General features: G+C 29.0%; 1 protein-coding gene across 1 annotated transcript; it reads right to left on the reverse strand.

Moving 5' to 3' along the window:
* Positions 1-4,160: 4,160 nt before the first annotated feature.
* LOC107453982 (zinc finger protein 271) lies at positions 4,161-11,464 on the reverse strand. Its single transcript, XM_043045816.2, has 2 exons — positions 11,168-11,464; positions 4,161-6,540 (listed from the first exon to the last, which is right to left on the reverse strand). The coding sequence occupies exon 2, from the start codon at positions 5,911-5,913 to the stop codon at positions 4,549-4,551; it is 1,365 nt and encodes a 454-aa protein (XP_042901750.1). The 5' UTR covers positions 5,914-6,540; positions 11,168-11,464; the 3' UTR covers positions 4,161-4,548.
* Between the last annotated feature and the right edge of the window lie 278 nt (positions 11,465-11,742).

The following is an 11,742-nucleotide window of genomic DNA, read 5'->3' on the forward strand; positions in this document are numbered from 1 at the left end:
TTTTCCTGATGAATACCAACCAATGTGAGTCCAGATATAATATGTATTTTAAATATATGTGTTTTATGTATTTTAAATATATGTAAATGTGAACAATAGGGTTTTTGTAAGCCATTAAATTAACCAGCTAAAAGAACTTCATTCTCCCCTTACAAGATAAAATTTTCCTCCAGTGTTGAAAATTACATGGATATTCAATTTCAGTGAAATTTATTAAATTGATGCTCTCTTCTTCGAAGTAGTTCGCAGATGGGCATAATATATGATGGGGTGATTCATAATGAGCCCTGTTAATCAGCCAAGGCGTTAATTTTGCCGCCAACCTAAATCAGGAACTGCAGGAGATACCTATCCTTCTGCACAACTTCTTAAAATACAGTCAAAATGGACAGTACTTTTTATCAGGTTAAGGAGAACAAAACATATTCAAATAGTAATAATAAATAAATAAAAAAGAATGCTTCAAGCATAGCTGCATGCGTGAAGAGGCAACTGTCCAGAAAATTTCACGAAATGAAGTAAACTTCATGTTACATAATAACTGAAGTATTTAGGACACTTTCTGACTTCTTCACATAAATTATAACATAGGGTCAGGTGGGGTAAAGTGGGTACATGAGGGAAAATGGACTAATGTTTAAAAAAAAAAAAAAAAAAACACTTTCTCCTTTTAAATGGAGATAATTCGGTTAATATTTTTAGAGACCCGAAACGAAACCTAATTTTGATCAACATGGAACTCTTTCATTTGATTAACGAAAAAAAAAAGTATTTTTAGCACTTATTCCTTTAAATATATTCAACATACAATTATTTAAAAGCATTTCCATTTCTAAAACAATATTTACATGTGTTTTTAATGAAACATGTATTTTTAGAACTATACCCACTTTACCCCGCTTTGGGGTAAAATGGGTACATCAAACATGTTCGTTTAAATTCTTTACTGTAAGAAAACAATTAAACTAATTTAATAAATTATGCATGATATTTAATCAATATGCATTTTATGTACATAAAATGCATTAAAATTTCTCATAAAATAAATTTAATAATTTGATTTTATAGCCTTCTTTTAAAGAAGGTTGATTTTCAGGGGTCTGTATATGCCAAATTTACTTCCCAAATCAACTTTAGGAAAAAATATTTTTTCTTAAAAAAAAAATTTTGTATCCCGTAAGAAACCATAAATCCATATTTTCACCATATTTTTGTGTTGATTTTTTAATATAATTTCTAATTTTCACAAATTAGGTACCTCTCAGAAAAACTTAGACTCCTGATTTTATACCTGCTTTTCCCACCTGAGCCTACAATTTTGAAATTCTACTTTCGCTTATTTCTGCTTCTTAAACTGGATTGCAACGCTATGTTCTAATGTAGGGCCATTCTTAACTAATGTGCCATAAAGGTTAGAAAACACACTGTTGTGGTTCAAAATTAGCATTATAAAAATGCATGGTAGAATCTATTTAAAAGTAATGATGAAAAATTATAATAAACTAAAATATATAAATAAATTTTAACAAATATTAGCTATAGTTTGTCTAAAGTAAGAACTCCCCTAACCATTCATCTGGACCTGTGGCGGTGACTATGGTAACGAGGTATAACTATTTCAATTAAGAGTGTGGGTTCATTGTTTAGGACAGGTTATGGTTTAAGTCGTTGAGAGAAAGGGAATCTTTCTTTTCGGTCTACTGTGCTAGCCTTAGAGTGAAGAGAAGCTACCCTCCCTGAAATGCGCTTTTATTTCCATAGTAGCAGACGGCCTTTAGACTTTGAGGCAGGGGGAGTTTTCACTGTAAACAAACTATACAATATTTCAAAGCAAATATTATTGCAACAAATTTAGAGTTATAGAAAAGAAGCATACATAAAAGTGTTCTCATTCACCTTAAAAGCTATTTTTTACTAATATTCAGAACCAAAACTTGTCACTTTAGCTAATACACAATGAAATTTATGTAATGATTGTGATTAGAATTTTGAAATTATAATGAATCACCCATCTTTTCGTTTCTCGAAATTCTGTGAGAAATTACATTTTGCTACAAACACTGATCCCATTTCCTTAAACAAAATGTACAGAATGAAATAATTTCAATGCAATTCTCTGAGAAAGACAATTAGAATCATTTTTATAGAACAAAAGGTAGGAAGATTTTTCTGAATTTTCATATTTTAATTAACAATTTAGAAAGATTAAGAGCAAAGGTAAAAGGCTTTGGGCGATACTCTTGCAGGGTGCATAGCCAGATTTTTCAACAAAAAATAAGCACCTTTTAAGTACTCAAAAAATATTTTTAATCACTTTCCAAAAAACAAAAAAATCATAATTAGGATCTGTGCAGTAATAAAAAAAAATTGTATCGTTTAAAGTTCTTAATTTATAAACGCAAAATCAATAAAATAAATAAATATTGTAGAAAATTTTTTGAAAATCGCGCATTTTTTGTAACTTAGAGCAACAATCGATGTGACAAAGAAAAAATTCCCTTTTTAAAAGTTTGAAAATTACGCACTTTTTACAAACACCGACTAAATAAAGCAGCTTCAAAGGCTTTTAAAAATGCTATGCACCCTGTCTTGGACCACAAGCCAAAGTTGCATATTCCTGCTGCAAAGTAGATATCCAACCTCTTATTTTATAATTATTTGCTTTCTTTTGTGTTATTCTCACCCTGTATAATATTTAGTCATTATGAAACATCCTGTATCATATAGATAAATAGAAGTGCAAAAAACTCAACCAAAGTTCATCAAAATATTTAAAAAATATCATTCCTAACCAAATGGTGAAAGATCTATTTAACATATATTGCAAAATTTTCCCTACAGACATGAATTAAGATTTTTTGGGAGCATGAATAAGGATGTGCCTGTTTAAATTACTGTTTTTCGAAAAACTCTTCTTACATATGTTACAAGCGAAAGGTTTTTCACCTGTATGAACTACTCTGTGTTTATTTAGACCACCATTCGTTGAAAAACCTTTGTTACATATACTGCAAGAATAAGGTTTCTCACCAGTATGAATAATGTTGTGTCTTATCAAATCACTTTTAAATGAAAAACTCCGATCACATACGCCGCAAGGATATGGTTTTACAACAGAANGTTCAAAATTAGCATTATAAAAATGCATGATAGAATCTATTTAAAAGTAATATGATGAAAAATTATAATAAACTAAAATATATAAATAAATTTCAACAAATATTAGCTATAGTTTGTCTAAAGTAAGAACTCCCCTAACCATGTACCTGTGGCGGTGACTATGGTAACGAGGTATAACTATTTCAATTAAGAGTGTGGGTTCATTGTTTAGGACAGGTTATGGTTCAGGTCGTTGAGAGAAAGGGAATCTTTTTCTTCGGTCTACTGTGTTAGCCCTAGAGTGAAGAGAAGCTACCCTCCCTGAAATGCGCTCTTATTTCCACAGTAGCAGACGGCCTTTAGACTTAGATGCAGGATGAGTTCTTACTGTAAACAAACTATACAATATTTCAAAGCAAATATTATTGCAACAAATTTAGAGCTATAGAAAAGAAGTATAAACAAAAGTGTTCTCATTCACCTTAAAAGTTATTTTTTACCAATATTCAGAACCAAAACTTGTCACTTTTACTAATACACAATGAAATTTATGTAATGATTGTGATTAGAATTTTGAAATTATAATTAATCATCCATCTTTTCGTTTCTTGAAATTCTGTAAGAAATTACATTTTGCTACAAACACTGAACCCATTTCCTTAAACAAAATGTACAGAATGAAATAATTTCAATACGATTCTCTGAGAAAGACAATTAGAATCACTTTTATAGAACAAGAGGTAGGAAGATTTTTCTGAATTTTCATATTTTAATGAACAATTTAGACAGATTAAGAGCAAAGGTAAAAGGCTTTGGGGGATACTCTTGCAGGGTGTGTAACCAGATTTTTCAACAAAAAATAAGTGCCTTTTAAGTACTCAAAAAATATTTTTAATCACTCTTCAAAAGAAAAAATCATAATTAGGATCTGTGCAGTAATAAAAAAAAAATTTCTATCTTTAAAGTTCTTAATTTATAAACTCAAAATCAATAAAATAAATAAATATTGCAGAAAATTTTTTGAAAATCATGAATTTTTTGTAGCTTAGAGCGACAATCGATGCAACAAAGAAAAAATCTCTATTTAAAAGATTGAAAATTAAGCACTTTTTACAAACACTGACTAAATAAAGCACCTTCAAGGGCTTTTAAAAAATATAAATCAAAAATCAGCACTTTTTAAAAATGCTATGCACCTTGTCTTGGCCCACAAGCCAAAGTTACATATTCCTGTTGCAAAGTAGATATCCAACCTCTTATTTTATAATTATTTGCTTTCTTTTGTGTTATTCTCACCCTGTATAATATTTAGTCATTATGAAACACTCTGTATCATAATGATAAATAGAAGTGCAAAAGTTCATCAAAATATTAAAAAAATATCATTCCTAACCAAATGGTGAAAGATCTATTTAACATATAATGCAAAATTTTCACTACAGACATGAATTAAGATTTTTTGGGAGCATGAATAAGGATGTGCCTGTTTAAATTACTGTTTTTCGAAAAACTCTTCTTACATATGTTACAAGCGAAAGGTTTTTCACCTGTATGAACTACTCTGTGTTTATTTAGACCACCATTCGTTGAAAAACCTTTGTTACATATACTGCAAGAATAAGGTTTCTCACCAGTATGAATAATGTTGTGTCTTATCAAATCACTTTTAAATGAAAAACTCCGATCACATACGCCACAAGGATATGGTTTTACAACAGAATGTTTTTCAGGATCAGGTGTTTCATTAGTATGGCTGGACTTGTGCTTAATGAAGTCAGTATTTCTTGCATAACTTTTATTGCATATATTGCAAGTAAAGATTTTTTCACCATGCTGAGAAAATCTGTGATAAGTTAAAGTGCTGCTTGATGCAAAACTGTCGCCACATTCATTGCAAGAATAAGTTTTTTCACTGTGATAGGAACATTTGTGGTGAGTTAAAGTACGGCTTGCTGCAAAACTTTTGCCGCAAACATTGCAAGGATAAGGTTTTTCACCTGAATGAACAAGGTAATGCACAGTTAAATGAGAATTTCTAGCAAAACTTTTATTACATACAGTACAGGAATAAGGTTTTTCTCCTGTATGGGAATATCTGTGGGTAGTTAAACTACTGCTTGATGCAAACCTTTTACTGCATATATTACAAGAATAAGGTTTTATTCCAAGATGAATAAGGTTGTGTTGAATTAAATCCCCTCTTCTTGAAAAACTCTTGCCACATAAAGTACAAGAAAAAGGTTTTTCCCCAGTATGAACAACATAGTGTTTATTTAAACCACTGGATGTTGAAAACCTTTTATTACACACACCACAAGAATGAGGTTTCTCGCCAGTATGGACAAGGTTGTGCTTGTTTAAATCGCCTTTAGTAGAAAAACTTCTTTTACAAATACTACAACAGTAAGGTTTTATTCCGGTGTGTACTGCGGTGTGCGTAATTAAATGGGATCGTTGAGAAAAACTTTTATGACATACGCTACAAGGATAAGGCTTTTCACCTGTATGAATACGTTTATGTATAGTTAAGTCACGGGTTGCTGAAAAAATCTTATTGCAAAAATTACAAACGTGAACTTTCTCGCCTGAATGAATACGTTTGTGAACATTTAAATCACGGTTTGATGGAAAAACTTTATCACATGATCTACAAGAATAAAGTTTTTTATTAGTATGAATAAATCTATGAGTTAGCAAATTATGTTTCTGAGAAAAACTCTTATTACATACATTGCAAGTATAAGATTTTTCTTGAGTGTCCTCATAACTATCGTTAACTAAGGCGAAATCGTGCTCAAAACTTTCATCAGACATGTTACTAGAATAGTTAAAAAGTCCCCATGACAAAACAGGAAAAATTATTATTTTCAAATTTTTTATTACGTATACTATTGTTTTCTACGTACACAACAAAATTTTAAATTAATCATTCGGAACAAAATTTTATAATAATAGAAATGATATGCAAAAATGAGAAATAAATTTAAATTTTCTTAAAAAAGATCAGTTACAGAAATTATCAACTTAATACTCAAGCTTTATAGTGGCACTAAAATTTTTCATTCTAAATAACGGGAACAAGATGAAGGGATGAAAAACGGAGCTTATCAGTCCCGTGATATATTTTCAAAACATTAAATCATTGAGAAAAAAATTAAATAAATGACGCTATTTTTAATTGTTTGTAAGTGAAACAGAAACATAACTAGCAATAAACGTGTTAGACACAATGGTTTGAAGCATGTAGGTAGGTTTTTAAAATTCAAACTGCAGTTGGTCACAAAATTTACATTCCCAGCAAGTAAAGGTAGATGACTGTAATGATACACTTCAGTAGGATTTAATTAAAGGTTAGAAGATTAATTTGACGTTACTCCAAATAATTATTTTCAAGTCCATTGCTAAGAATAATGTTGAGTCCAAAGACTTTACGGCAGTGACCTGAAAATAGAAAAATGAAGGATAAATTACACAGTATCCTAAAAAAAGATATGACTGAAATAAAGGTAGATTAGGTAAAAAAAAAATCTTAGCATAAACAAAAAACACTCTGAATTTAATGAATTTTAAATTTTCTAACCTTTTAGAAATTAGAATGTTTAATGCGAGGGAACAGTTTTTTTTTTTTTTATAAAAAAAAGCAGATTGAATTGGTTTGGTCTTGTTCACAGAGTAACCAAGGAAAATTAATATCTGAAGCACTTTCATGGGCTCCAGGTAAGGTTGGCAAGTTTTTGACAATTGACAGTTTTATCCGGTTTTAACAGTGGTTTTATCCATCATGTCCAAAAAAACTTTTTGACAATTGTCAAAACTTGAGCCGCAATGGCTCTGGGGAACCTTTCAATGACGTGAACCCGGTTCGAATCTGGCTTGCACCAACCACAGTGCTGACATGAAATATCCTCAGGTAGATCATGGGTTAGAGTGCCCTTGCTGTAAGGTTAACCGTGAGAGGTTCTCACGGCTTCTTCTTCATGTAACGAAAATGCGTGTTAGTTCCATCAATAAGTCCTTCACAAAGGCGAATTTTTCCCAATACTTTATCCAGGAGTTCCCTTGTCTTCTGGGTTCGGTTCAAAATTACAAGGCTACGTAGTTGAACATTAGTAGTTGTGAACCCAAAAATTTGGTCGGCTGTTCAACGACAATCATTAAGTGTCAATACTTCAAAATTTTAGTGTATATTAGCTACTATAAATAAGAATTATTTATAAATAAACATGCATAGAAAATAACAAATAATCAATCAATTATATTCTTGAATTATTTTGATATTGAACTCTCCTTTGACAATTACTGTCAAAAACCCAAACCATAAAATTGCACAAAATTAAAATCTATCCAATCTGTTCATTCGTTAAAATATTTCAAATTAAAATACTTAAACATTCAGCTGGATAAAAATAAAAAAACACTCAACAATCATTCTATTCATTATATCTAAATCATTTTCATTTACTCCCATTTTGATTTATTTTCCCAAAAACATACAACTACAAAAAAAAAAGTTTTGAAATCTTTTGTATTTCAAATTCATTTTTCAGTTTCGTATGAATAAGACCGAAATTCGAAACTATTCCTTCGATTGATGATGAGCTGCATAAACTAGAAAGTAGAGGTACTAAGCTTTTATAACATAATAAAATAATGAGCAACTTGGAGATTTATTTTAATAACTACACTAAATATTAATAGTAATTTAGTTAAACCCTTGAATTGATTGATTGAAAAAATTATTAATTCATTTAAATATTTATATTTTTTTATAAATTATAATTAGTTCATTAATCAATAAGCTGTGGTTAATAGAAATATGATTAATAGAAAAAAATTGTGTTCTATTAATCCTAGTGTAAAAAGTGTGATCATATTTGTGATTCAGGAGTAATTTAAAAAACAAACTCAAAAGAATAATAGCTGAGAAAAATATAACTTGATCACTAATTTTCTTTATTTTTTTATTTTAAAGAATTTTCCTCAATTGATTACATAATTAATTTTGAGTAATAATAAATTATTATTTGATAGGATGAGAGACTAGGTTTAAAATGTGTTTAAGGAAAAATGTGCAGTACAATCTCGCTATGCATAAATGAATGAAAAATGAGAATTTTATTCTGAAAATATACAGGAATTATATACATTAATATTACATTAATATATAATTTACATTAATATATTACTCAAACTTACACAATACACGAAAAACATATTCTAAGGATGCGAAAGCATAGCTTGGTGGCATATATTGAGGTTTTGTACTTTTATAATACTTGCACCAGACATGATTAATATTACAATGATATTTTCATACATCTTTTCAGAAACTTAATTTGTTTATAGTTTTATAATAACTATTTCGATGTCATGAATATCATATGGCATGAATATTTGACATGGATATCGTTCAAACAAAAAATAAAATAAATGCTAATTGTTAACATTTTAATTGAATCAAGTTATTGGAATAACTAATTTAATTACTAAAAAATATAATTTTAATTTGTATCCTGTTATATTAATGACAAGCTAATAAAATCTCCAATGAAACTAAAATTAGTCATCAGAAAAAATACATGTTTAATCAAAATAAAGTCGTCATTAAAAAAAAAAAAANCAAGGATAATGGGCAAGGTTGACAAGTTTTTGACAATTGACAGTTCTATCTGGTAATAACCATTGTTTTATCCATCACGTCAAAAAAAACTTTTTGAGAAGTGCCAAAACTTGAGCCACAATGATTTAGGGGAACCTTCCAATGAGGTGAACCCGGTTCGAATCCCAGCGATGGCTGGTGGATACGAATTTTACATCCGGCTTGCACCGACCACAGTGCTGACATGAAATATCCACAGTGGTAGACGGACCATGGGTAACCGTGCCCTTGCCATCAGGCAAATCGTGAGAGGTTCTCATGGTCTTCCTCTCCATGTAACGCAAATGTGTGTTAGTTCGTTCAATAAGTCCTCCACGAAGGCAAATTTCTCCCAATACTTGATCCAGGAGATCTTCTGGATTGGGTTCAAAATTACAAAGCTGCGTAGTTGAACATTGGTAGTCATAAGCCCAATAATTTGGTCAGCAGTTCAACGACGATTATAAAGTGTCAAAACTTCACAATTTTAGTGTAAGGATAATTATTAGCAATTACAAATAAGAATTATTTATAAATAAACATTTACATAGAAAATTACAAATGATCAATCAATTATATTCTTGAATTATTTTGATATTGAACTCTCCTTTTGACAATTACTGTCAAAAACCCAAATTTATACCCAAACCATAAAATTGCATAAAATTAAAATCTATCCAATCTGTTCATTTGTGAAAATATTTCAAATTAAAATACTTAAACAATCAGCTGGATAAAAATAAAAAAAAACACTCAACAATCACCTTATTCATTATATATAAAATCATTTTCATTTACTCCCATTTTGACTCCCCTTTTCCCAAAAACATACAACTACAAAAAAAAAAAAAAGTTTTGAAATCTTTTGTATTTCAAATTCATTTTTCCTTTTTATATGAATTTGACCAAAATTTAAAACTATTCCTTCAATTGATGCTGAGCTGCATAGACTAGAAAGTAGAAGTACTAAAACTATTATAACATAATAAAATAACAAGCAACTTGGAAATTTATTTTAATAACTGTACTAAATGTTAATAGTAATTTAGTCAAACCCTTGAATTGATTGATTGAAAAAATTATTAATTCATTTAAATATTTATATTTTTTATAAATTATAATTAGTTCATTAATCAGCAAGCTAATACATTAATAGCATTAGTTCACTAATATTTGAAATATTCATGTTACATATAAGCAGGAGTAGAGAAAATTCTCAGAGCCTAATATTACCCACGAATAAGGATTTTTTTATTTTGGAACAAAATTTCCCCCAAAATGTTAGCTTTCTTTAAAAATATACGTTTTTGGATAATAAAGTTTAAAAGATGTTGATAAAATAGTATTTATCAGATTAACTGAAATCACGCAATACTAATGAAACAATTCACTAATACTTCTGTGTTCTACACTTATAATTTTACATGCAGCACAGTATTTCTATGATAGCAATACTTCTTTTCATTAATTTTCTTGGGCAATTTGATGTTTCAAGAGTGTGGTTAATAGAAATATGATTAATAGAAAAAAATTGTGTTCTATTAATCATAGTGTAAAAAGTGTGATCATATTTGTGATTCAGGAATAATTTAACAAAACAAACTCAAAAGAATAACAGCTGAGAAAAATATAACTTGTAAACTAATTTTTATTTTTTTATTCTAAAGAATTTTCTTCAATTGATTACATAATTAATTTTGAGTAATAATAAATTATTATTTGATAGGATGAGAGACTAGGTTTAAAATGTGTTTAAGGAAAAATGTGCAGTACAATCTCGCTATGCATAAATGAATAAAAAATGAGAATTTTATTCTGAAAATATACAGGAATTATATACATTAATATTACATTAATATATTACTCAAACTTACGCAATACACGAAAAAACATATTCTAAGGATGCGAAAGCATAGCTTGGTGGCATATATTGAGTTTTTGTACTTTTATAATACTTGCACCAGACATGATTAATAATACAATGATATTTTCATACATCTTTTCAGAAACTTAATTTGTTTATAGTTTTATTATAACTATTTTGATGTCATGAATATCACATGGCATGAATATTTGACATGGATATCGTTCAAACAAAAAATAAAATAAATGCTAATTGTTAACATTTTAATTGAATCAAGTTATTGGAATAACTAATTTAATTACTAAAAAATATAATTTTAATTTGTATCCTGTTATATTAATGACAAGCTAATAAAATCTCCAATGAAACTAAAATTAGTCATCAGAAAAAATACATGTTTAATCAAAATAAAGTCGTCATTAAAAAAAAAAAAAAAAACACTGTAAATTTGTCTTATACCAATATGCCCCAAGGCAAAGTTTTTTTATTTATTTGCTTTTTAAGAAAAGGGTTAATAATTAAAATACGACAATACGTTTTCAAACATAGAAAAACACTGAACTTACCTCTGTTTGACAGAAAATTTTTGATGAAATATTGCAGACATCTTTTATTGCCTTATGATAAATTCCAAACTATTTTAAGGTATTGCTTGATTTCATACAATGATACACAGAACAGAATATCAATAAAATTGTAAACCTTTTCCCTTAACAGGAATGTTAATGTACTTGCTCCCTTAATTGCACAGAATTCAACATAGAGGAAATTCAATTCTAAACAAATAGCAGACCTTCGTTTTTTCAAGGCATACGGTTAAACGTTATTCTCGATTCAAGCTATTTTGCGATTCAGGCTCTTTCGTGGTGACGTAAAATTTCTAGTTCTAAAGTGATACGCTGCACTCTTGTGGCGCTAGTGAGAATAAGACACTCAATTTTGGCTAAGTTTCACCACGCTTTCGGGAATAGCACTGCTTTTCTTCACAGGAAAATTGAGTAAATAAAATTTGATCTGAACACCCAAAGATGTATATTGCTAGTAAAGTTTCTTTTCCAAAAGTACCAAATAAGGCTTTGCTTCTTTTAAACAATAAAAATGAATTAAAATGTCCTATGGATGGGTGATCGTGTAAAGCTAA

The sequence above is a fragment of the Parasteatoda tepidariorum genome, chromosome 5, assembly GCF_043381705.1.
Source record: "Parasteatoda tepidariorum isolate YZ-2023 chromosome 5, CAS_Ptep_4.0, whole genome shotgun sequence".
NCBI classification, from domain to species: domain Eukaryota; kingdom Metazoa; phylum Arthropoda; class Arachnida; order Araneae; family Theridiidae; genus Parasteatoda; species Parasteatoda tepidariorum.

Coding starts and splice junctions, on each gene's coding strand:
- LOC107453982 (XM_043045816.2), bottom strand. CDS start 5,913: ATGTCTGATGAAAGTTTTGAGCACGATTTCGCCTTAGTTAACGATAGT.